This window comes from Engystomops pustulosus, chromosome 5 (genome assembly GCF_040894005.1).
Source record: "Engystomops pustulosus chromosome 5, aEngPut4.maternal, whole genome shotgun sequence".
Lineage (NCBI taxonomy): Eukaryota > Metazoa > Chordata > Amphibia > Anura > Leptodactylidae > Engystomops > Engystomops pustulosus.
In genome coordinates, this window is record NC_092415.1 from 143647937 (window position 1) to 143675803 (window position 27867).

At 44.8% G+C, this 27867-nt stretch overlaps 1 protein-coding gene across 2 annotated transcripts in view; it reads left to right on the forward strand.

The window, feature by feature from the left end:
• The window catches only part of VPS41 (VPS41 subunit of HOPS complex), a 175242-nt gene that overhangs the window by 27210 nt on the left and 120165 nt on the right, over positions 1-27867 (forward strand). For both annotated transcript variants that reach the window (XM_072153283.1, XM_072153282.1), the window contains one exon: positions 6265-6342. In XM_072153283.1, the coding sequence (XP_072009384.1) occupies positions 6265-6342 (78 nt within the window). The remainder of the gene's footprint in view (positions 1-6264; positions 6343-27867) is intronic.

The following is a 27867-nucleotide window of genomic DNA, read 5'->3' on the forward strand; positions in this document are numbered from 1 at the left end:
GAGGGAGGGAGAGTGAGAGACGGACAGGGAGGGAGGGAGTGAGAGACGGACAGGGAGAGGGAGAGTGAGAGACGGACAGGGAGGGAGGGAGAGTGAGAGACGGACAGGGAGGGAGGGAGAGTGAGAGACGGACAGGGAGGGAGGGAGAGTGAGAGACGGACAGGGAGGGAGGGAGAGTGAGAGACGGACAGGGAGGGAGGGAGAGTGAGAGACGGACAGGGAGGGAGGGGAGTGAGAGACGGACAGGGAGGGAGGGAGAGTGAGAGACGGACAGGGAGGGAGGGAGAGTGAGAGACGGACAGGGAGGGAGGGAGAGTGAGAGACGGACAGGGAGGGAGGGAGAGTGAGAGACGACAGGGAGGGAGGGAGAGTGAGAGACGGACAGGGAGGAGGGAGAGTGAGAGACGGACAGGAGGGAGGGAGAGTGAGAGACGGACAGGGAGGGAGGGAGAGTGAGAGACGGACAGGGAGGGAGGGAGAGTGAGAGACGGACAGGGAGGGAGGGAGAGTGAGAGACGGACAGGGAGGGAGGGAGAGTGAGAGACGGACAGGGAGGGAGGGGAGAGTGAGAGACGGACAGGGAGGGAGGGAGAGTGAGAGACGGACAGGGAGGGAGGGAGAGTGAGAGACGGACAGGGAGGGAGGGAGAGTGAGAGACGGACAGGGAGGGAGGGAGAGTGAGAGACGGACAGGGAGGGAGGGAGAGTGAGAGACGGACAGGGAGGGAGGGAGAGTGAGAGACGGACAGGGAGGGAGGGAGAGTGAGAGACGGACAGGGAGGGAGGAGAGTGAGAGACGGACAGGGAGGGAGGGAGAGTGAGAGACGGACAGGGAGGGAGGGAGAGTGAGAGACGGACAGGGAGGGAGGGAGAGTGAGAGACGGACAGGGAGGGAGGGAGAGAGTGAGAGACGGACAGGGAGGGAGGGAGAGTGAGAGACGGACAGGGAGGGAGGGAGAGTGAGAGACGGACAGGGAGGGAGGGAGAGTGAGAGACGGACAGGGAGGGAGGGAGAGTGAGAGACGGACAGGGAGGGAGGGAGAGTGAGAGACGGACAGGGAGGGAGGGAGAGTGAGAGACGGACAGGAGGGAGGAGTGAGAGACGGACAGGGAGGGAGGGAGAGTGAGAGACGGACAGGGAGGGAGGGAGAGTGAGAGACGGACAGGGAGGGAGGGAGAGTGAGAGACGGACAGGGAGGGAGGGAGAGTGAGAGACGGAAGGGAGGGAGGGAGAGTGAGAGACGGACAGGGAGGGAGGGAGAGTGAGAGACGGACAGGGAGGGAGGGAGAGTGAGAGACGGACAGGGAGGGAGGGAGAGTGAGAGACGGACAGGGAGGGAGGGAGAGTGAGAGACGGACAGGGAGGGAGGGAGAGTGAGAGACGGACAGGGAGGGAGGGAGAGTGAGAGACGGACAGGGAGGGAGGGAGAGTGAGAGACGGACAGGGAGGAGGAGAGTGAGAGACGGACAGGGAGGGAGGAGAGTGAGAGACGGACAGGGAGGGAGGGAGAGTGAGAGACGGACAGGGAGGGAGGGAGATGAGAGACGGACAGGGAGGGAGGGAGAGTGAGAGACGGACAGGGAGGGAGGGAGAGTGAGAGACGGACAGGGAGGGAGGGAGAGTGAGAGACGGACAGGGAGGGAGGGAGAGTGGAGACGGACAGGGAGGGAGGGAGAGTGAGAGACGGACAGGGAGGGAGGGAGAGTGAGAGACGGACAGGGAGGGAGGGAGAGTGAGAGACGGACAGGGAGGGAGGGAGAGTGAGAGACGGACAGGGAGGGAGGGAGAGTGAGAGACGGACAGGGAGGGAGGGAGAGTGAGAGACGGACAGGGAGGGAGGGAGAGTGAGAGACGGACAGGGAGGGAGGGAGAGTGAGAGACGGACAGGGAGGGAGGGAGAGTGAGAGACGGACAGGGAGGGAGGGAGAGTGAGAGACGGACAGGGAGGGAGGGAGAGTGAGAGACGGACAGGGAGGGAGGGAGAGTGAGAGACGGACAGGGAGGGAGGGAGAGTGAGAGACGGACAGGGAGGGAGGGAGAGTGAGAGACGGACAGGGAGGGAGGGAGAGTGAGAGACGGACAGGGAGGGAGGGAGAGTGAGAGACGGACAGGGAGGGAGGGAGAGTGAGAGACGGACAGGGAGGGAGGGAGAGTGAGAGACGGACAGGGAGGGAGGGAGAGTGAGAGACGGACAGGGAGGGAGGGAGAGTGAGAGACGGACAGGGAGGGAGGGAGAGTGAGAGACGGACAGGGAGGGAGGGAGAGTGAGAGACGGACAGGGAGGGAGGGAGAGTGAGAGACGGACAGGGAGGGAGGGAGAGTGAGAGACGGACAGGGAGGGAGGGAGAGTGAGAGACGGACAGGGAGGGAGGGAGAGTGAGAGACGGACAGGGAGGGAGGGAGAGTGAGAGACGGACAGGGAGGGAGGGAGAGTGAGAGACGGACAGGGAGGGAGGGAGAGTGAGAGACGGACAGGGAGGGAGGGAGAGTGAGAGACGGACAGGGAGGGAGGGAGAGTGAGAGACGGACAGGGAGGGAGGGAGAGTGAGAGACGGACAGGGAGGGAGGGAGAGTGAGAGACGGACAGGGAGGGAGGGAGAGTGAGAGACGGACAGGGAGGGAGGGAGAGTGAGAGACGGACAGGGAGGGAGGGAGAGTGAGAGACGGACAGGGAGGGAGGGAGAGTGAGAGACGGACAGGGAGGGAGGGAGAGTGAGAGACGGACAGGGAGGGAGGGAGAGTGAGAGACGGACAGGGAGGGAGGGAGAGTGAGAGACGGACAGGGAGGGAGGGAGAGTGAGAGACGGACAGGGAGGGAGGGAGAGTGAGAGACGGACAGGGAGGGAGGGAGAGTGAGAGACGGACAGGGAGGGAGGGAGAGTGAGAGACGGACAGGGAGGGAGGGAGAGTGAGAGACGGACAGGGAGGGAGGGAGAGTGAGAGACGGACAGGGAGGGAGGGAGAGTGAGAGACGGACAGGGAGGGAGGGAGAGTGAGAGACGGACAGGGAGGGAGGGAGAGTGAGAGACGGACAGGGAGGGAGGGAGAGTGAGAGACGGACAGGGAGGGAGGGAGAGTGAGAGACGGACAGGGAGGGAGGGAGAGTGAGAGACGGACAGGGAGGGAGGGAGAGTGAGAGACGGACAGGGAGGGAGGGAGAGTGAGAGACGGACAGGGAGGGAGGGAGAGTGAGAGACGGACAGGGAGGGAGGGAGAGTGAGAGACGGACAGGGAGGGAGGGAGAGTGAGAGACGGACAGGGAGGGAGGGAGAGTGAGAGACGGACAGGGAGGGAGGGAGAGTGAGAGACGGACAGGGAGGGAGGGAGAGTGAGAGACGGACAGGGAGGGAGGGAGAGTGAGAGACGGACAGGGAGGGAAGGAGGGAGGGAGGGAGAGTGAGAGACGGACAGGGAGGGAAGGAGGGAGGGAGGGAGAGTGAGAGACGGACAGGGAGGGAAGGAGGGAGGGAGGGAGAGTGAGAGACGGACAGGGAGGGAAGGAGGGAGGGAGGGAGAGTGAGAGACGGACAGGGAGGGAGGGAGGGAGAGTGAGAGACGGAGACGGGCAGCTGCTGGATGCTTAGACAGATATATAATATTTTTTTGTTAATCAAATCTATTTTGTTATAGCAAAGAGGAGTTATTTACTATCCCGGACAACAACAGGATCTACAGCTAGTATTTATATATATATTTTAAGGTTTACTTGGGGTTACTTGGCATTTCATAAATTCTATTACTTTTTAACATCAGACCTTTACAGTGGGATTTCTACTTTTTTGTTTTTATAAAACATTTCTCAACTGCAGGGGAGCAGAGAGGACAGGCCACAATATGTGGAGAACCAGAGCGACAGGCCACAATATGCTGTGGAACAGAGAGGAGGGGCCACAGTGGGCCCGGGGCAGAGAGGAGGGGCCACAGTGGGCCAGGGGGCGGCAAAGAGGAGGGGCCACAGTGGGCCAGGGGGCGGCAGAGAGGAGGGACCACAGTGTGCCAGGGGGCGGCAGAGAGGAGGGGCCACAGTGGGCCGGGGGCGGCAGAGAGGAGGGGCCACAGTGGGCCGGGGGGCGGCAGAGAGGAGGGGCCACAGTGGGCCGGGGGGCGGCAGAGAGGAGGGGCCACAGTGGGCCGGGGGGCGGCAGAGAGGAGGGGCCACAGTGGGCCGGGGGGCGGCAGAGAGGAGGGGCCACAGTGGGCCGGGGGCGGCAGAGAGGAGGGTCCACAGTGGGATGGGCGAGCAGAGTGTAGTCCTTCCCTCTTCACCACAAATGTTGGGTGGTATGTTTTTGACTGTAGCATTTAATAGTAATCTAATCCCAGGATCTAATTTCTGATTGCTTTGCCTGAGAAGGGCAATTTTTTAGTGCAGTCAGTAAAGAGGTTATATTACAGTGTATTCTGGATTTTTTTCATACTTTTGAATATGCATTAATATGTGCAATCATTACTTAATTTGGCAAAAATTATATTCATATTTTGAAAATGTCTATTACTTAACAGTGTAAATATTCAAATTTAATTTAGCAGAAGTCTATATCTCTATAATTCCTGCCCACTACTTAATTATTCTTATTTATTATCTTAATAATTAGCATTATGATCTCTAAATTACCCTTCTCCTTCTCATCTATTCACCCTCTGCCCCCCTGAGCTGTAAAGCATCATATTTTCACCAGGCTGGCTGTCTGCCCTGGATGAATAATCGTCATGGCACCCTGTGCATTCAAGCAGGCCTGTGCGCTGGAATAGTCATACCTAGTTATGTCAGCACACCTGATGTTTTATTAACAACTATTGATTTTTTTACCCGGGGGACTTTCCTTTTTTTCTTCTTGAGAAAAAAAGGGCAACCTTGCAGGAGAGAAAGGCAGTGTTAGGTATGAATTGGTAATGAACTGCTTGCTCACATCGTTTTTTTATTATTGTTGATAACATTATTATTATTATTATTATTATTCAGATTATTTTTGATTTGTGTCTCATTAAATGAAAAATAGACATAAATGTGTGTGTATATTGTCATTTCTACACCCAGTTATTGAGGGATCCGAAGTAGGGCTTTTTGTTATTTTTAAACACTATACAGCTGACAGAAAGCTTTTAATCTACTGAGGTAATTTTTGCCCAAAAACCTGTCCTAGATGATTTGTGCCATATAGAAAGTGTTTTAGACCCTTTAATTTGTAAGGATTGTGGCCTCCAAGGGACAAAGTTTAATCAAAAAATTAACATGTTTGTGTTGCAACAAAATGTACCAAATTTGTAACACATTTTTGAGGAATAATAAAAGCCAAATATTAGAAGCAGAATTTTGGACTAGAGCGTCAGTCTGCAGCATACAATTTTGTCCACGTCGTGTAAATGAACCTAAGTGCTGGTACCGCAGACAAAGGGACTCTTTGCATCACAGTTCTGTTTGAAGCAAGGAGTCCCTGCCTGCTGTCCCAACAGTTGTGCTGGCACTGTAAGAACTGTTACAGTGCTGGAAATGCAATTCGGTTGGCATACAGGGGGTCCCTGCATTATATTTCATTATGATGCAAGGACTCCCATCCACTGCAGTGTACTTGATCAAGTAATGTTCAAAGTAAAAAAAAATGCATTAATAATATGGTATAATTCCGATATGTGTAACATTATTTATTTACCTCACATACTGATAATAGTATGTGTGACATATCTCTACCATCAAACGTTCCTGATTACATTAATGGATGGATGAAACTACATTGCACCTCATTGTTGGGATTCCGTTTTCTGGCACATGGGCTATTTTATGCAGGGTCATTCCCCCATTTATAAAGGACAAGTTGGAAAACTGTCTAAAATGGTCAAAGACCCTCAGTAGATGTGGCGCAAGGCATTTTAGGTGCAAATTACTCCAGTATTTTGGCGTAGACTGATTGATAGATCTCCCCCATTGAATTGTCTTTGGCTTCTTAAATGATTATTACTTACAGTTTGTGACATTGTGTGGATTTGCTCCTCTGTGAGACAAACCCCTACATGAAGATGTGGAATTGATGATTGCCATGTGTCCATCTCCATCATCCCTCATACATCTGATGTGTTTGCAGGACGCTGCTTTCACACTGCATTTTTAATGAATTGCCAGAAGGCAGTTCTCAGACATGTGACCTGCTACTATGTGTCAGCTGGGGAAGGGTCTTCTAATGTCCTTTACCATAAATCTTGTCTTAATGATTATTTTGGCTTGTTAATGTGGCTTCTATAATGTTGGATCTTGGTTCTTTCTTTCAGTTCTTGGCACTGGGGACTCACAATGGAAAGGTTTATTTGCTTGATATCCAAGGAAACATGACTCAGAGGTTTGATATTGTAAGTATGGTCTCTACATACAAACCACTATGTTTAGTTCATGTCACTGCATTTGTGCACCTGCTATGGAATGAACAATTGGCTGTCAAGTACGGAACGGGTACTTCTTCTAAATATGTCTATGTAGATGTTTATATTATTTCCAGCATTTAGTGCTATCCTTCACAGCAGCCTCATGCTTATAAGTAGTAATGGAGCTTACCCATTGAGAGTTTTCTAGACTTTCTCTGTGTTATTGTATTGTACATTAGACTTAATCTATTGTTACGGTAGTAGTTCTGTTGTAATCCTGCCTAAGATTTTGACTTCTTCATAGAAAGCCCATACAGCATTAACATAGGTCAATCTATTACAAGTACAAAATTGATTAATCCTCCGCCTCTATGTTCATCCACTCCACATTTAGGAAAAAAGGTGCAGTACCTTTCCAACCAGAGATTTTTGGTACTCACGGGGACAGTCCTTAGTCCATACCCAATGTCCTCAGCGTTACATGCCTAAGGCATGAAAAATCCTCATACAGGGTAAGGTAGCTCGGCACGGTGTCCCTCCTGGGGATTCTCAAGATAGCTTGTAGCTTCAGTGCACATTTTTCTTTCTCACTAGAAATCGTTTAAATTCTGAAGTAAATTTCCTTCCCAAAGTTGCAGGAGTAGTATTTAATGCACTAGACATAGAACCCAGCATGAGCCATTGGGATACATTTGGCACATTTTTAAACTGCCAAATAATAATCCTACCTCCACTCCAAACCAAAAGTAGCTCTGCAAATTATATATATAACTCTAATATATAAGCTGTGTGTGTGTACAGTATGTCTGCCTGCTAAAGGAATCTGTACCGTCACGTTTACAATTACCGTGATTGGTTGCTGTTCTGCCTCAGGTCATTAATATAAGCTCTGAGCTTTGATTGGCTACTACAGGCAATGAGTAGAAGACAAGTTATGTGCGAGGTAAGATGGATAGGGATCTAGAGATGGGAGGAGATTATCAGAAATGTCTGACATTAATAAACTGGAACAGTTTTACTTCAGTGTTAAAATCTCCGCCTCCTTGACTTTATACAGCCAATTTACATCTCACTTCAAAGTTTATTTTCTCTATGCTGCCACCACAATGGGCCATGAAAGAAACATGATCTGGAAGCTGTTCATCTACTTGACAACATACTGGTAGTGGTTTATTAGGTCAGTTTCTGCTGACAGGATCCCTTTAATAAAAACAATAATAAAATTATGATCCAGCAAATGAATTTGTACCTTGTTTTTTTAAAAGCGGGACCAAAGTAAGAATCTAAACAATAAAGTATGTATTCTAGCTTCATATGATAAAATGATCATTTTAAGTGGTTGCTTCTTGTATAACAAATAGCTACACATGAATGCATTTTTTGGAAAAAGACATTCATGGTGTCCACTGAGATTTTACTGCTGGATAGTAGCATAAAAGCATATGGCAGCATCTAGACATTCTTACTGGTAGTAAACCCGCTATGATGTTTTCTCTATGTTTAATTTGAATTGAGAAGCGATGTAACAAAGAATCTACCACTTGATACAGTCAAAGCTGAACATCGGAATTTGCTCAAGCAAATCCTGAATTCCCCATATGTTGGCACTAAAGACAGCATATTGTCATTGTAAGCAGCTTTGTCAACAGACCGCAGCAGGGGTTCTGATCTTCGTCTGACTGGTAAACCCTGGCTATTATAAACAGTTAAATAAAAACAATTACATATAGGCTAACACTTTGTATCTGATCCACAGTTCTATCCAGATGCAAATGCAGAGTTTGTATTGATTTGTTCAGAGTATTGTGGGAGATTTGGCCCAGTAGAGACCGTGGTAGCGGGGTGCTGTGATGCAGTTCAAGACAGTGACACCAGGGTACAGTCCAAAACAGGTCTAGCCTGCGTTTATTGCAGCAAGAACAAAATAAAACAGCCTTCACTTTCAGGCAACAAAACAAATAATATCCTACCCGTCAGGGTGCTAACTATACAGTGAATCTCTAACTCACCACTACAAAATACTTTGCTGCTCCAGGCACAGAGGTCAAGGCTGCGTGCTCTCCAGCCTCCAGTCAAAGACAACACTCTCAGCTCTGCTGAGCAGCTTTATGCAGACTGATTAGGCTGCTCCCATCACCTGTGTCCAAGGTGCTGGACAACACAACCTCAGCACTCAGGCCTCGCATAGTATGAAAACCTAGGGGAAACATACCGCCCATCCACAGTTAACCCCTTCAGTGTCTCACATACCCTCCCCCTCTGTTTGACCCTGTGGGGGCGAACACTTTTGGCATTCAGACAGTGGGTACGAGACAGGGCATCAGCATTCCCATGCAGCTTTCCTGCTCGATGTTCTACCGTGAACTTGAAATTCCGCAACATTAGGAACCACCTTGTGACCCTGGCGTTCCTCTCTTTGGCCTGACTCATCCAGGTGAGGGGAGAGTGATCGGTCACTAGTGTAAACTGTCGCCCTATCAAGTAATATCTCAGGGATTCCAGAGCCCATTTAATCGCCAAGCACTCCCTCTCAACTATGCTATAGTTCTTCTCAGGGGGTATGAGCTTGCGGCTCAGGAATGTCATGGGATGTTCCTCACCCTCCACTACTTGGGACAGGACAGCCCCTAAGCCCACGTCAGAAGCGTCAGTCTGCACAATAAAGGTCTTGGTGAAGTTAGGGGAGATCAGTACCGGTCCCTCGCACAAAACCGTAAGTCGCTGAAACGCCCCCTCAGCCTCTTTACTCCACTGAGCCTGGCTGATCTTTTGTAGACCCTACACTGGGCCTCTTGTGCCCTTGTCATGTGCTCCTTTACCAGGGGCATTACTGCCGCTATGCGGTCCTGCATAAGCGAAACGTGTTCAATCACACCACGGTGGGGGGTCCTTTCCTGTTCCCAGGTCTCCTTAGCTATGTCCAGGAGTCCACGCGGGGAACGGCCATATAATAGCTCAAAGGGTGAGAAACCTGTGGAAGACTGGGGTACCTCACGTATGGCAAACATTAATTAAGGCAACAAACAATCCCAGTCCTTCCCATCTTTGCTGACCACCCTTTTTAGCATCCCCTTCAAGGTCCTGTTAAACCTCTCGACCAGGCCATCTGTCTGGGGGTGATATACAGAGGTGCGGAGCTGTTTAACCTGCAGTAATTTACACATCTCCTTCATTACCCTAGACATGAATGGGGTACCCTGGTCAATCAAGATTTCCTTGGGGAGGCCTGTGCGGGAGAATACCTGGAACAGCTCCCTAGCAATGTTTTTGTAGGAGGTGTTCCTTAATGGGATTGCCTCTGGATACCGCGTAGCGTAGTCCAGGATAACCAGGATGTACTGGTGCCCCCTTGTGGATTTGACTATGGGGCCAACCAAATCCATTGCAATCCGTTCAAATGGCACCTCTATGGGCAGGAGCTACAATACCGGTTTACCTCCTCCCACACCCCGGGCCAGAAAAATCTCTGCAGGATCCTCTCTCGGGTCTTCTCAGCACCTAAGTGCCCTCCCAGCACATGTTTGTGTGCCAAATCTAGCACCAGCCTACGGTGAGATTGGGGTACTACAAGTTGCTCAACCTCCTCACCCCGTACCTGGTCAACCCTGTACAACAGTTCCCCAACAATCACCATTCGGGGGTATATTTTGTCAGCCCCTGGTATTTGGAGTACCCCATTTATCACTTTAGCATTCTCCCGTGCTTTAAATAAGGTAGGGTCCTGTAGCTGTGCAGCCCCAAAATTTTCACGGGAAATCTCAAGGTCCGGCATGTCGGCCACCTCCTCGTGGCCTTCGACCTCACCAGCTAGGACCTCTAGGGGAGAGAATTCATCACATGGGGTCACCCCTACTGCTGGTGTGGGTACATTGTCCTCAAAGGGTTCAGGGGCCAAGGCCGGACACACCTGATGTCCATTATCTGCAACAGCACCTGAGGTTGGTCTTTGTCTCCAGAGGTCCCAAAATACCGGTAAGTCTCTGCCGATAATAGCCTCATGAAACAGGGTCCCCACCACCCCCACTTCATGGGTAATAGTACCACAAGGGGTATGTAGGTTGATGACAGCAGTGGGATATTCACGAGTGTCCCCATGTATACACAACACTCCCACTTTCCGCCCAATGTATAGTCCAGGATCAACCAAAGTTCCCCGCACCAGGGTGACCAGACTCCCTGAGTCTAGCAAGGCTTCCACCTTGTGACCCCCGATTGTGACCATACACACTTGGGGTTCCGCATCCGTGACCGACTCGGCTGTCAGAACCGGCCAGGCAAACAGTGACACTCGCCGGGTCTGGTTGCAGTCCATTGGCTCCACTGACAGGGAACAGTTGGCAGCAATATGGCCCATTTCATGGCATCGCCAGCACTGGATACGGCTATGACCTTTGTCCCGAGCCTCACTGGGTTTCTGTGTATCCACGCCCCCCAATGAACCCCCTCCCAACCTGACCTGTCTCCCCTTTTCTGCAGCAGCAGTCTTACCAGATGGTTTGGTAACCCTGTCACTGGCACTGCTTCGTGCGGGAGACATAAGTAGAAGATCCTCTGTAGCCCGATATCTCTCTACTAGGGACACGAGTAGCGACAACCCATCGCTGGAGCCGAGAGGGCAGAGAACGGATGAACTTGTCAAGAACAACTCTCTCGACCATATTGTGCCGGGGTGCAGTCCTCTGGTTGTAGCCACTTCCGGACAAGATGGATCAGGTCATGCATTTGGGAGCGCGGGGGTAGTTTTTCTGAGTACGCCCACTGGTAGACCCGGCTGGAACGAACTTGTATGGTGACCCCAAGATGAGCCAGAATCTCCGCCTTTAGCTGGGGGTACTCACAGGCCTCCGTTTCACTCAGGTCATAGTAGGCCTTCTGCGATTCACCTGTCAGGAACAGTGCCAGGACGTCTGCCCACTGCTCAGCTGGTAACTCCTCTCGCTCAGCTACTCGCTCGAACACAGTGAGATACGCCTCCACGTCGTCGGTTGCCGTCATCTTTTGTAAAGTTTTCTGCACTGCAGCCCGTGCGGAATGCTGGACAACCGGTACCCTTGCAAACCAGTATGGGACCCCTCAGTAATCGTCGCTTGCGGTGCTGCCATAACGCCAGAAAACTTTTCCATCATCAGCTGGGACATGGCTCAGGACTCTTCCTACTGCTGGCGGGACCTCTCCTCCTGCTGCTGGAGCATGGCTTGCTGCAGCTGTCGATTAACTCGGGACTCTTCCTGTTGTTGCTGGAGCATGGCTTGCTGCAGCTGCCGACTAGCCTGGGACTCTTCCTGCTGCTGGTGGGATCTCTCCTCCTGCTGCTGGAGCATGGCCTTAATAAAGTCCTCCATCTTGGCTTTATCCTGCAATTTGCCTGCTGCTTTCACCCAGGCCATGCAATGTTGCAGGATGTAGCGAGCCTTTCAGGTGTGTGTCTTTTGAACTGCCCGCATCCTCCACCATATGTGGGAGATTTGGCCCAGTAGAGACCGTGGTAGCGGGCTGCTGTGATGCAGTTCAAGACAGTGACACCAGGGTACAGTCCAAAACAGGTCTAGCCTGCGTTTATTGCAGCAAGAACAAAATAAAACGGCCTTCACTTTTAGGCAACACAAATAATATCCTACCCGTCAGGGTGCTAACTATACAGTGAATCTCTAACTCACCACTACAAAATACTTTGCTGCTCCAGGCACAGAGGTCAAGGCTGCGTGCTATCCAGCCTCCAGTCAGAGACAACACTCTCAGCTCTGCTGAGCAGCTTTATGCAGACTGATTAGGCTGCTCCCATCACCTGTGTCCAAGGTGCTGGACAACACAACCTCAGCACTCAGGCCTCGCATAGTATGAAAACCTAGGGGAAACATACCGCCCATCCACAGTTAACCCCTTCAGTGTCTCACAGTATGTTGGAGAGGGCTGCATGGAGAGGGTTCACGGGCTGAGCCCTCTCCATAGCCGGTAAGTCTTTGCTGTATATTGCGGCAAAGACTTACCGGTAACACCCGTGATCGGTGCTAGCAATCGCTGCCGGCAGCATCAAAAACATGGCGGTGCATCCCCCGTTATACTGTAGTATGGCAGTATATGATAGGATCAATCAGGGTTAAAGTATCCTAGGGAGTCTGAAAAATAGTAAAAAGAAAAAGATAAAAAAAGTTAAATAACAATTATATAAAAAATCATAAAAACATTAGGTATCGACGCGTCCGAAAATGCCCGATTTATCAAAATATATTAACGGTTTTTCAATGCGTTTAACCCCGTAACGGAAAATAGCACCCAAAGTCGAAAATGGCACTTTTTTGCCAAAATTTTGAAAAATATAAAAAAATCTATAAAAAGTGATCAAAAGGTCATACAGTCCTAAAAATGATGTCATTGAAAATATTATCAAATGTTGCAAAAAATGACACCTCGCACAGCTCTGTACAACGATGTTTAAAAAAGTTATTAGCGCCAGAAGATGGCAAAATCAAAAAAAATTTTAACAAATTTTTGTAAATGTATGAAAACATTATAAAACCTATACAAATTTGGTATCCCCTTAATCGTACCGACCCAAAGAATAAAGTAGACACGTCATTTGGGGCGCTCAGTGAAAGTGTTTTTTCACCATTTTCACTGCATTTGGAATTTTTTTCCCACTTCCCAATATATGGCATGGAATATTCAATACCATCACTATGAAGTGCAATTTGTTACGCAGAAAACAAGCCATCACACAGCTCTTTATGTGTAAAAATAAAAAAGTTATAGATTTTTGAAAGTGGGGAGTGAAAAATGGAAATGAAAAAACAGGAAAGTGACCGGTCCTTAACCGCTTAAAGGGAACCTACCACCACGAATCTACCTATAAAGGTAGATCGGGTGGTAGGTGGATGTAAGGGACGTGAGGATTAGCTCTTTTTAGAGCTAATCCACACGTCCCCGCTAACTTTAGGTACACTTTATTCCCCTAATATGTAGATTTCGTTATGCGGCTACTGGGGCGTGGAGTAGCCGGCACGAGGCTACACAGCGCGGCTACTCCACGTCCCAGTAGCCACATTACTCCTCCTACCCGGTTGCTTGCGGCGCTGCGCGCCCTCGTCCGACAAGCCGGCTACTGCGCATGCGCAGTAGCTCCGGCCTCGGAGCTGGGACTGCTCAGCCGTCGGCCGGCGTTCTGCGCATGCGCAGAACGCCATCATGACGGACGAGGGCGCGCAGCTACGAGGAGCTGCGCGCCGCACGCAACCGGGTAGGAGGAGTAATGTGGCTACTGGGGCGTGGAGTAGCCGCGCTGTGTAGCCTCGTGCCGGCTACTCCACGCCCCAGTAGCCGCATAACGATATCTACATATTAGGGGAATAAAGTGTACCTAAAGTTAGCAGGGACGTGAGGATTAGCTCTAAAAAGAGCTATCCTCACGTCCCTTACATCCACCTACCACCCGATCTACCTTTATAGGTAGATTCGTGGTGGTAGGTTCTCTTTAAGACAAGTTTGCCATTTTACAGTGTAAGGGCTCATGGACGCAAACTTGTTTTGGGGACATGTGCCATTATTTTTTCATGCGATCCCATCGCTTTCTATGGGCTCATGCACACAATCCTGCATCCCACAGGGCACGAGCTGATAGCTACCCGGGCAGTGTTTTCCTTTTTTTAATTGGTGGAAAGTACTATGCTGGTGACAGACAGGCCACAGACAAGGGTGGCTGTACTGTATTGCATAAAAATAATGTAGGGTTACTCTGCTTATTTTTTGTATTTCAAGCAGTGACTGCCCTCACCACCAACCCCAACATTTTGCATCCTATAATATAATAGGCATTCTCCACTGGCTCTGGTCCATTCAAATCATTACTGTATGCCCCACTGTTTCTGTGCTATCAATGTCAATATTTAAGTGATATACTCTTTTAACTCTGTACTGTTTTATGGACATTTTCTGCTCCCTTCTGCAGATGGGTGGTTCTGGGCTTTTCACAGAATATCTAGGTATTCAGTGCCAGCCCAGAACCACTCATCTGCAGAAGGTAGCCTAATAAGCATAATTTCTGGGTAGTATCCAATATGTTGGTTAGGCTCTATACTGTAGCAGACAGCCTTGCTCTACCCATGTTACAGGATACATTTCTAAATTAATTGCATTGATTACTTAAGAATGTTGGAGGTTAGAGAGATACGTCAATGGATTAGCACCTATTGAATGATGCCAAGAGTTAGTCGATAAAGAAGTGATAAAAGGTCCTTCTTTAAGTTGTAGGACAGTAGTCGTTAGGCAGAGAGGGTTTTAGAAGCCTGGGTAGAGGGGTCAGTGGGGATACAGTGGGGGAGATTTATTAATATATCTACAACAGAATTCTGTAGTAATTTGCACTAAAAACTGTCTGCGCCACATTTATATAGGGTTTCAGGCAGTTTTCTGGCTCTCCGAAGAGTGTCCACTGAAAAGGGGTGTTACCTCTTGCAGAAAAAAAAGGACCATGACCCAAAAATTATGCTGGTTTTCAAATAGTGTCCTGGTTTTATGGCGTAAAGTAAAACAACTAATAGGAGGTGCATAGTATGACTAGATAATCTTTAACTATGACCAATTTATCATCCAGCACCAGACACTTAAATTAATCTTGTGCAAAATTAGACTTTGTGCTCTAACTCTGCAGTGTCTAACCTTAGGACACGTTTCATAAATATGCCCCAGTGTTTCTGTGGTTGTGCAAAGATGTTTGAACCCTCATAGATTTCTGATAGATCAAATAAAGTTTATTGGATTAATAAGTGTCCAGCAGTCATATAGCCATGCATGTGTTTTGGTTGTTTTTTTAAATTTAACTAAAACCATGCAACCTAACCCCCCCTAAATAAATACATTATTAAAAACTATGATTAAAAAGCATTGCCCTTATCCCTAAATGGTTCCATGGCTGCAATGTTACAAAAATCAGTTTGTAAACTTGCCAAGCAGGATACGCCCCTCTGATGCAAGGTATTTTAAGATAAAGTTGATTTATGGGGATGTGAGGGATTTTTAGCTAAAAGGGTATCAGGTAGTTAATAGGTCTCTATGGGAACCTGTCACTGGCTGTATATGTAAAAATGTGATTCCCTTTACAGTGGTTTTCTGTCACTATACTATATATGAGCCATTCACACTCTGAGGCAAATTATATTGTATGCTACGGCTGGGCGGCCTTGGTTAGCCACGATTGAAAGTAGGAGGGGTGACCCCCCCCCCCATCCATAGCGATCCACGGCACACAGCCAGTAACACAGGGAAAGATAGGAGATGTCCTGTCTTTTCACCGTGTACGGAGCGGTACCGCGCCGCACGTGGGGTCATTGCCATCTATGGGGGACGTATGGCTAGATTGCATGCAGATTGCGTAGAAGGCATTCAATATCCATAAGCTACCAGTAAAGCCAGCAGGATGTTGTCTTGAACTAAAATGGCATTTATTATAGGAATATCAATTGCCGCACCTCTAAGAGGTGATGCCCTGGAGATGGAAAGGGCACATAGAAGAACCACAACACTAATAAAGTAATAAAGAAATGATTAAAATAATACAATTCAATTAGTCTGGAGGAGTGACTTCTAAGAAGCATGATTTATTTACATCACTTTTTACATCACTGTAAAAAGCTGTTCTACATCACTTAAAAGCCACTCTTAGAGAATAAAGGTTCAGCCTTCATAGGTGACAAATCTCTACCACAAGGACTGTGAATAGCAGTGTATCCTACCTCAGCGGCTAGTCTCAGCAGGATCATCTGTAGGATTTTATAAGGTCCTATAGAGGTGTCTATCAGCTCCCATATCGCTCTCAAGTTAAAACTGCATTGTTTAGGACACACCCTCTGTTTCCCAGTGATCTTTTAGAGGAATTGTCTCTTTTCGTTAGAGAATTTTTTTAATATTATGCAAACCAGTATGTTGGTGCCTCGGGACATGCCTGCACACACCCATTCTTTTCTCTATACACTTTCATTCTATAATTATGTCAGTCATTATGTAGAGGGGTGCTGCTGGACATCATGAAAGATAGAAATTGTATTGGATTTTTTTTTTTTATGGCAGATCGCTGTCAAGCATTAACATTTGTAAGGTGTTTTATGCAATGTGTGTTTTGATGGGATGATTCAGGTTCTTTAAATTCCTTCCTACAACCCAATGACATTGCCACTTATACAATTGTTTAGGATTGTTTCCCATACCCCTTCCATTGACCATGTCCTTGCCATCGCTTGGTTGATGTTGATAGAAGTATGTCTTTTTTTTTTCATCCATACTATGTAACTGTATGTGCACAGCATTTAGAATTCCTCATTTCCAACCAATCAATACTAAATAAATAATAAATTAATACATACATACGGTGTGTATGTATATGTCTTTTTCTTCCACTGACAGCTGCCCTGCCTTTGTGAGCATACCCCGAAGCATTTATTATTGGGTATCCACGTTCTATAAAGTGGGACTCACATTAGTACGCTGACACAGCTGGCCTGGTTTGAAGGTCAAAGGTTGTTGACTTGTTAAGTCTGGTAAATCTAATTAAGCACCTTGTTTCAGGAAAAGCCTCTGAAGACATTTTTTACAATGCTCTTTGGTCAGTGATGACCTTCTTCTGTGAGCTTCCGTCAAGTTACATTAACTTGCTTCATTTGCTAGCATTTGTGAATTGGGTAATCAGGCCTACACAAGCACGGACATCACAAAGTAATATTGCACATTAGGCACAATGCTACACGGGTCTCCAGATTGTTGGTCATTGAAGGGGAAAGGTGTCCGGCTGTAATATGTACTTTTTTTGTAGGCAAAAATACACATTTAAGCAATAGAATAATGAATAAGCTCTTACAAGTATATCATTGAAAGGTAAGGTCAAGGAGAAATTTGCTTAAACACTTTAAAGCAAATCTACCACTTAATTTCACCACTACAAAATTCAACCACTGCTTTTTAGAGGTAACAGGTGAACATGCTTTTGGGGTAGGTTGCGTTACTTGAGTCCCCGTGGGCTCTGTTTTAACCCCCCTTCCCCACGCAGGACTTCTACTTCCACTTCGCCTTCTACTTATTCCGGTGCAGCCCTCTCTCCTTCACTGTCATCTGCTACTCACTGCTGGATAAGCTTGCACAGCGAAGGAGAGAGTGGGGTGCACATGTGCAAGAAGTCTAGAGAGTCGGGGTGACATAGTCTACTCAGATAAGGCAGGGAGGTGTGAAGACTGAGCCTGGAGGGGCTCTGGTAACGCTACTAAAACACTTCTACCTCAGTTACATAAAGATAAAATATAGTGTTAAAACTAGGGAGCCTATTGATCACAAATGTAAAGATGTGGCAGCAATGTTCACCTATACAAATCAGTGGTAAAGCTTTGTAGAGGCGAAATTAAGTTTTTTTTAAATCCCCTTTTAAAAGACATAAACTTTAACTTCTGTAACATCTGACATACATATTCAATGGTGTAACCTTTTATTTGGGTGAAGGTGTAGTAGAGCTATTTTGCCAGCACTGTAGGTTAATACCGTTAAAGGAAATCTACCATCAAAATCAAAAGTTATAATGGAACAAAGGGAGGGGGGGAGTGTATAATAGCTTCTGAAGCTACAGCATAGACTATGGTTACACCCCCAGGAGCCCTTGAGGCACATTAGAATAATTTTAATAGTTCCAGGTTCCTGGATCTATTAGTAAGTGCCCCTGGTTTATCATGCTTAATTTTGAAGGTAAATTTCCTTCAGAGAGAGACTAAGTATGGCACTGGTTTCTTATGTTTGTCCACTTTAGGAATAAAACACACCTTTTTAAAGAAGAACTCGTAGGTTTACGAGTTGCCAAATTCTGATAGCTGCACTCTGGTGACTGTAGTAGACTATAGCGACAGGGGATGTATACATAGCTTTAGCAGAAAATTTCATCAACTTAAAGTGGACTTTCACAAATAAAGTCATTGAAAAACGTGAACTTCTTAGGCTAAGTTAGACATACCTTTATTAATAGCAGAAAAAATATAATCTTTTTTTCTCCTATAAATAATTGAAGCATAATAGTATTTAGAGAAAGCTCTATTGAAGTCTGGGGAATGGAAGACCTTCCGTTTACAATCCATTTATTGTTTACATTACACACTCCTCCATCGGAGAGTAGAACAGAAATCCCTTCTGCTGGTGTGAAACGGGCATTGGGCTGTTATGCTCGGCTTGTGAGAAAACGGACTAGTCAGATTTTATGGGATGAGCACAGTGAACAGACTTGTTCTGAGATGATTGTGGGCTCTGAATAAGGGGCTGCAATCCCTTGTTTGTGGCCCGCTAGCCTGTTTGAGAACCACTCATACACCGATCACAAAGTCTGCCCTGGCCGCAAAGAAAGGCAGGAATAGGACCTCCTCTATATTGATTCCCAGGTAGCCGGCTTATGCAAGGGGTCATGGAATACACATCCATGGGCATGAGCCCATAGAAAGTAATGGGGACTATTGGTAGCCGCTGAGAAAAGATCACTAGCACACGGCTCTCAAACTAAGAGCGTGAGTTCTTAGTGGATGGTGTGTTAGTCACATGTTAGACACTTTAGTTGAGTGTCTGGAGTACAACTACTAAATGTAAAAATTAGGCAATGCAATTAAAGGCACGAGTCTACAGTAATTAAGGCTTTTATTATGAGCCCCAGTGTTGCCTCCATTTAGTTCCAGCAACCGATATTTGCAGCCATTAAGAGCAAGAAAGTATCCAAGTACTCGGGAATGCAATAAGTACTTTCCTTCCTCTGATTCTCTTGTTTTATCCAAATAATTTGTACCTGCACATCAATGGAAACATGACATTGGCATATTTATATATTTCTACACTTCCAGGTAAACTAAGCTTCCCCTCTAATGCATATTACATTGTGCAGGCTCCTGGAACATTAGTAATTTGTACATTTTGCTTCTTTGCCTTAGAATTTGCAAAGCAGAAGTGACAATGAATTCCAGTTAAAAGTTCTTTATCTTGACATTGGCTATTATAAACATTGTTTATTAATGTGCTAAAGTTTTGCAATGACAGTATTTTTTTTTACATCTGCCAGGCTTTTTCTTAATAAATATTTCAATTTCTTTTTATTCAGCTTCTTTGTGTTAGAATCAGTTAAAGAGGTTAAGCTAAGAGGGTTGAGGCTGAGATAACAGAGCAGGGATACGTGTAGAAGACTGTCAATGCATCTAATAATCATCTTATAACAATTTCACATTTGTTTCAACAAAGTTCTGCGTATAATGAAATTTTTAAAAAAAATTATAACCAAAATTAAATTTACATTTGGAAATTTAAATGTTGTTATTTTCGGCTGCATTAACCCCTACGGGACTCAGCCTCTTTTGGCCTTAAGGACGCGGCCCCATTCTTCAAATCTGCCCTGTGTCACTATAAGTGGTATAGCTTTGGAACGCTATGAGATATCCAGGGGATTTTGAGATTGTTTTCTCGTGACACATTGTACTTCAAATTTGTTTAAAAATTTGGATGAAATCTTTTGCGTTTAGTTATGAAAAAAAAACAAAATTTGGCAAAAATTTGGAAAAATTCTTTATTTTCAACGTTCTAAATTCTCTACTTTTGATGCAGATAGTCATAGCTCCCAAATAAATTCATAACTTACATTTCCCAAATGTCTGCTTTATGTTGGCATGGTTTTTTAAGATTCCACATATTTTACTAGAATGTTATGAGGCTCAGAATTTAGGTATCATTTTCACATTTTTTGTAAAATCACCAAAACCTGTATTTAGATGGACCTGCTCAACTTCTAATTGACACTGAGAGGCCTAAATAATAGTGAGACTCGTAAATTACCCCATTGTGGAAACTACACACCTCAACGTATGAAAAACCACTTTTAAGAAGTTTAACGCTTTACGTGTTTTATAGGGGTTAAAACAAAATGGAGGTGCAGTCTGCAAATTGTAATATTTTTTCACAATACACTCATTTTGGGTGGAAAATTAAACATTTACAATGGATTAAATGAATAAAAGCTCCACAAAGTTTGTTACCCAATCTCTCCCGAGTACACGGATACACTATATGTGGTGGTAACCTGCTTTATGGGCGCACGGCCGGGCATGGAAGGGAAGGAGGCGCCATCCAGATCAGATTTGCTGTGTCACATTGTACAGGCTATAATTTTTTTTCTTTTTTTTAATGTGGACCTATAGCGGCTTATTTCTTTTGCCACATAAGATGCACTTTTCTGGTACGTAATTTGGGGGAATCTATAGGCTAATTGGTGAGATTTTATTAACTCTTTGTTGGTGGAGGAAATGAAAATCATCACTTTTTAGGAAGATTTTTATGGGTTTTTTTTGGGCCGTTTACCATACCATAAAAATAGTATATTATTTTTATTCTATGGGTCGCCACGATTACAAAAAGACCTCATTTATATAGATTTTTTATTTTTTTTCCATTTTTACTGAATAAAAAGTAATTTGGCAACAATGTTGTTAATTTTAGCAACACCGTCTTTCATATGCATAACTTTTTTTTCGCCTCACAAATCTGTTTAATGGTTTATTTTTTGCGAGAAGGATTGTTCTTTTTAGTGGTCTTATTTTAGAGTGCATAACATTTTTTAAATCACTTTTTAGAGCATTTTTTATAGGGTATTAATTGAAAATTATCTTTTTTCTGGAGCTTTTTTTTTGTTTTTTTTTACGGGGTTCACTTTGCGGATCTAATAACGATTCTGTTTTATTATGCAGATTGTTACGGATGCAGGGATACCAAATATGTGGGGGTTTTGTGTATTTTATTCACTGAATAAAAACCAATTTGGAGAAAATCTTGTTCATTTTAGCATCACCATCTTTTCATATGCATAACTTTTTTATTTTTCGGATGACAAATCTGGTTAGGGGCTTAATTTTTGCGAGAAGAGTTGTTCTTTTTAGTGGGCTTATTTTGGAGTGCATAACATTTTTTAAATTACTTTTTAGAGCATTTTTTTTATAGGGTATTAATTAAAAATGATCTTTTTTCGGAATGTTTTTGCGTTTTTTTTCTACGGAGTGTACCGTGCGGGTCCAGTAAGACTGCCAGGGAGACCGGACAGCTCCGGGGCACATGCCAGTCCTCGGAGCTGCCCAGAAGTGGATCGGATCCCCCGGTAAGCGGCACGGGGAATCCGATCCACAGCGCAAAAACCCTTACACGCCGCGGTCATGCTTGACCGTGGCGTGTAAGGGGTTAACACCCGCGATCGGAGCCAGCTCCGATCGCGGGTGTTAGCGCACGCTGTCAGCTGTACTAGACAGCTGACAGCCGCTGCTTCTGGTGCCGGCTCTGTTTGTGAGCCGGTGCCAGAAGCAGGACTTTATAGAACGTCCCCGTGCGCTAAGTATCTAGCCCCGGGGACGTACTATAACGTCCTGGTGCGCCTAGGGGTTAAATTCATTTAATCTTTTCTATGATTATAATCCATTAGACTGAAATCTATCAGGTGCCAATTGTTTCATTTAAGTTTATATGTGAAAGTGAGTGTACAAGCTTCCAATTCACTCCACAAATAATAACACAATGGGAGATTTATCAGAAATGTCTGAGGTAAAACTGTTCTTGTTACCCATGGAAATCAATCAGGGCTAAGCTTTCATTTTATAAATGGCTGCGGGAAAATGAAAGCTGAGCTCTCATTGGGCGACTAGAACCATTCTGCTCCCAGACACTTGTAAATTTTCTTTCTATGCTTCCCAACCCCAGACACTTCTGAACCTTTACTCACATCTTGTCATTATTACTTAATTTTTTTAAATCAAATTTTGATGAGCATCAAAGAATACAGAGTACTAGAGTAGTAAACATTGAAGTTCGCGCAATTATCTTAAAAATATTTTACATTATTTTGACTAATTTTAACAATAACTGTGTTACGAGCAATTGAGAAGTTAATGAGAAGTAATCTAGAAAAAAAATTCTATGTTCACTTCTTTATCTTGTAAATTGTATATGAGGATAGAAATTCCTTTTTCTGCTTTATTCTTTAGAAAGTCTTTAAATGAAACCTCATAGCCCAAGGTTAATTATGTCACAAAATGTGGTTTATTGACCTTAAAAAAAAAAAAAAAAAAAAAATGTGATACCATTCCACTTAATGGGGGTCATTTATTAAGGGCCCGATTCGCGTTTTCCCGACGTGTTACCCGAATATTTCCGTTTTGCGCCGCTTGTACTTAAATTGCCCCGGGATTTTGGCGCACGCGATCGGATTGTGGCGCATCGGCGCTGGCATGCGCGCGACGGAAATCGGGGGGCGTGGCCGAACGAAAACCCGACGTATTCGGAAAAACCGCCGCATTTAAAAACCGAAAATGTGTCGCATAAGGACCGCTTACCTTCACCTGGTCCAGCTCGGTGCATTCCGGCGCGATGAGTTTACTTTCAGCGCAGCAGCGCCACCTGGTGGACGGCGGAAGAACTACCTTATTAAATCCCGGCCGGACCCGAATCCAGAGCGGAGAAGCCGCCGCTGGAACGCGAATGGACCGGGTAAGTAAATTTGCCCCAATGTGTTTACTGTCAAGGGACTTGTGATGCATTATTATAAGTTTGGAGTCAGGAATTTTGTTATTTTTTTACTCTAATATGGATTAGAAACAGCAGCTGGAAATAATGTTTCCAAATGAAATGATAAATAGAATCAACACATTTTAAACATGGCTTTGCTTTTTGCACATTTACTATGAGCATTACTTGTTTATGTAGCGTGGCTAAAAGCTTTAGTGCTTTGAAAAATGCCTGATGCCAAATTTCTAAGGATCTCCAAAAACCCAGTTAACTCTGATTTGACTACGGTTATCATAGAAGTAATGAACAGACTTATTAAAAACAGATTTTTAAATTGTATTAAGATTATGACATTTCTTTATGACAGTGAACTCACACTTATTTACTTTGAACCTTCTGGGCTCAGTGTATATGAGTAAAAGCAAACAAAGGGAGGATAATGGACTCGCTCTCCATGTGCACTCATGAGGAGAAAGCCTTCCATTCCTCTTAATATGAACCGCATATAAAAAAGTAGATCAGCACTCACTGGGTCCGACAAAGTCGTTAAGTAACTTAATTCATCCAACTCCCTGGGACAATACAGGCAAAGTGCAGTTATAAAAAACAGGATGCCATCTCCATAGAATTAGTCTTTGGAAGTACAAATGTCGGGTAAACCAATAATAAGATATAAAACATAACCTTTAATCAGTCGTATTAAAATGTGTAGTCAAAAGGCCAACTACCAATTGTTTAAGAACAAACCGGCATACCGTTACCAAAGAACTATGTTCTACCAAAGGGCGCCCTGGGCGTTCAACACCCTCATGTGTAATGTCGCAAGTCCTCTCAAGCAAAGACCATGTACCTGACTAGATGATCAGAGAGTCGTAATGGTAGATGTCTTCAACACACCAGGCAGGCAATCTGGACACTATTTCCCCAACTTCTGGAGAGAGGTCCTCCTAGCGGGCTTTGCTTGTGTACGAAAAGCGGAGTAGACATGGGAAAGAGGTCGAGCACTCTGTGGGCCATCGAGTACAGGGGTCCCTATTATGCCCTATCGGAGCCAAGGTGGAATCCTTTTACACCCTACAGAGCAGTGGTGGCGAACCTATGGCACGGGTGCCAGAGGTGGCACTCTGAGCCCTTTCAGTGGGCACTCAGGCTGTTGCCCTAGCAAAGAATTCACCAGACAGGACTTGAGGGATCCTCCTGCAGGCCCAGGTAGCCCAGGACGTGAGGCATCTGGATCTACCTGAGACTGCAGGAAGCGAAGGTGTGGACATGGTCAGATTATCATTGGAGCCATTGAAGCTCCTGCTCTTGGCCCCACAATTCTTTCTGTTCAAGGAAGCTCCAATGGCAATCTGAATTTTCCTACCTTCTGTCAACGATATTGGTGTCCACAGGACCGTTGAAAGCTGTGGTATAGCACGGAGCAAGAAGATTTTAATAATTTAATGCTAGAATTGCTGTGTTGGCACTTTTAAATAAATAAATGGGTCTGGTTTGCATTTTGTGTACTCGGTCTCTAAAAGGTCCGCCATCACTGCTATAGAGCCTTAACTCAGGGCTGCAGTCCTAAACGACTGCCACCCCAACTGGAACCTATCCCTACCGTAGGCCCACTGACCCTGAGCTATGCAAAGGTGGGGAGAGGGAAAGGGGAATGGTGCTGGGACTATTGATTGTACTTGATGTTCCCTTATCAGAGGAACAGTGGTTGTATGGTATATGAACGGTACCCACACAGTAGAAAAGTGCACAAAATATATGAAATAGTGCAAAAAGGAGAGTATAGGGTGTGTGTCCCTAACTCAAATGTATGCAGAGTGATTTTAGGTCAGAGATCCCTACATGACATATTTCGCCCTTAAGAGTATGGGCTCATGAGGGGAAAGGTAAGACCGTTATAATCCTGCAGTGTGCATAGAGATGATAGTGGCAAGTGGAGTGCATCTGGGGATGGTCTAAATTAGATTCTAAGATTCTACCAAAAGTTGGGGTCAGTCGGTAAATGAATCATCCACAGACGTTACGGCAGGTAGGCGCTTGATACATCCCACATGATCATGCACACTCGCGTTAATGACCACAGCAGTGGGTGCCAAAATGTCGGCGCCAAAGTGGAAGCGGAAAAAAAATTCCAAATACAGTGAAATTGGTGAAAAAACGTTTTTGCGCCATTTTCTTGTGGGCTTGTATTTTACAGCTTTCACTGTGCACCCCAAATGACATGTCTACTTTATTCTTTGGGTTGGTTCGATCACGGGGATACCAAATTTTTATAGGTTTTATAATGTTTTCATACATTTACAAAAATGAAAGCCTCCTGTACAATACTTTTTTCGGAGCTGTGGGTGATGTAATTTTTTGCGACTTTTGATGACGTTTTAATTGCCATTTTTAGGACTGTACGACCTCTCGATCACTTTTTATATAATTTTTAATATTTTTTTTCAATGGCAAAAAAGTGCCATTTTTGACTTTGTGCGCTTTTTCCATTACGGGGGTAAAAAAACATTATTTTAGTAGATCGGGCATTTTTTGATGCAGCGATACCTAATGTATAAGAGAAAAAAAGATTTTTGTTGCTCACCGACTTGACCAGTTCACATGTGCAGGAGATCCACACCGACGTAGTGTACAGTGCCTAAAGTAGTATTCAACCCCCTGCAGATTTAGCCGGTTTGATAAGAAGCAAATAAGTTAGAGCCTTCAAACTTCAAACAAGAGCAGGATTTATTAACAGATGCATAAATCTTACAAACCAAAAAGTTATGTTGCTTAGTTATATTTTAATGAATTTTAAACATAAAACTATGGGTCAATTATTATTCAACCCCTCAAACCACCAGAATTCTGTTTGGTTCCCCTAAAGTATAAAGAAGTAGTTCAGGCACAAAGAACAATGAGCTTCACATGTTTGGATTAATTATCTGTTTTTCCAGCCTTTTCTGACTATTTAAGACCCTCCCCAAACTTGTGAACAGCACTCATACATGGTCAACATTTTTTTACTATTTTTCAGACTCCATAAGGTACTTTAACCCTAGGTTGCCTGATTGATCCTATCATATACAGGCAGACCTCGGGTTACATACAAGATAGGGTCCGGAGCTTTGTTCTTAAGTTGAATTTGTATGTAAGTCGAAACTGTATATTTTATAATTGATGTTCTAGACAAATGTTTTTTCTTTTGTCCCAGTGACAATTGGAGTTTCAAAATTTTAGCTGTAATTGGACCAAGGATTATCAATAAAGCTTCATTACAGACACCTTATAGCTCATCATTGCAGTCTGGGACTATAGTAAAGCATCCAGAGCGCTTCACCAGAGGTCACAGTGGGCAGAGGGGTCCGTCTGTAACTATGGGTTGTCTGTAAGTCGGGTGTCCTTAAGTAGGGGACCGCCTGTAATGCCATACTACAGTATGGCAGTATATGGAGATTTTCCTCCTCATTCATTACAATGTGGTGATTGTAATGAAAGGGTTAAAACGAGCCCGTCTCAGGTTTATCACTGCATCCCAAAAGTCCCAATCTATCAAAATATAAAAATGAATATTCCTGTCAGTTAACTGCGTGATGGAAAATATTGCACAAATGTCACTTTTTCACCATTTTGCAACATTTAAAAAATGATTAAAAAGATCATACAGTAATCAAAATGTAGAGAATGTAGAGGTAACCGGCGAGGAGAGGTAAATTTGTAAAGTGGAAAGTACCATCTACATTTTTCTGCACCACAATGTAAAGGGTGGTCTTAGTCTTAGACTCTGAATGTTGTAGGGGGGTTACTTTTATGAAGTGTTACCTGTAAACAAATAGTTACTTATTATTTAAATATTGCATTGTCTCAGCCTTAAAGTGCATTCCCGTCTCCAGTTTCTTATCCGCTCTGCCTCAGTTCCGCTGGGATGCAGCATTTGTGAAAGAATCAATTATCCATTTGTTAGTAAGGGAAGCTTTACAAATTATACATTAGTGGATTGATTTCTCAAGTTCACCATTGGGGGACTGATAATATAAGCAGAATGGTGATGATCCTCCAGGGAGACGGAGTTTCCACAAAAGAACACAATTAAAAGAGGCCTCCTCAACAAGTCTTAAATTTATTCCTAATTGAAGAGCTGACAGAATCTATACTAAGTGTATTTATTTCCTGCGTTTTACATTAGGTAATTGAATATTGCACAAGGTGGATTACTACATGGTTTGTTTTTTATGTGTTGAAAATAAGAAAGTAACAGGTGCTGACAATAGATTGATATTGAAATAATTCATAAAACTTCTTTTCAAATATATATATTTAGTCAATCACTAGTGCAAAATTGATAAATTGACATCTAATGTGCTATGGTAAACTTGAGGTATATGCCAAAATGTGGTTTGCGCAACTAACTAAATATGTCAGTTGTTTTGGACACATGTATATAGCATATGGCACATTTTACAAATAGCTAGATGTAAAAGTGTTGCAATGTTCATACAATATATTTTGGTTTTTCAATTCTGCTTCCGTAGTATTATTTTTCCTTAACCCCTTCCCTCCAGTATTGTACTTGGGTAATGCTCAGTGACTTAATATTACAGAACTGTAATGAAGAAGGTCCTGAAACTGACACTTGGTCTTCATTGCCAGGGTCGAATGTAAGCTAACAGTAAACCTGCTATGTGTCATGATAGACGGGGAAGCCCCTTATTTTTCACCTTTGACCCTCCTTACCTAGTGGCACAATCCTGAGGTTTTGAACAAATTGCCAAACACCATTGCAACTGGGATATTTCAATATGACGGCCAAACCAGTTTATTTCTTTAAGAAATAGAACATTCAAGGCATCTGCTTATATGTATATGTATATACAACCATGAAGAAATATTTCATTGATCCACAATTACTCTTCTAAAACTGTAATGGTAAGTTTAACAAAAAATTAATTAATTAAATGCACTACTAAAAGATTCAGCTAAACATTTACCCATTTGGTACAT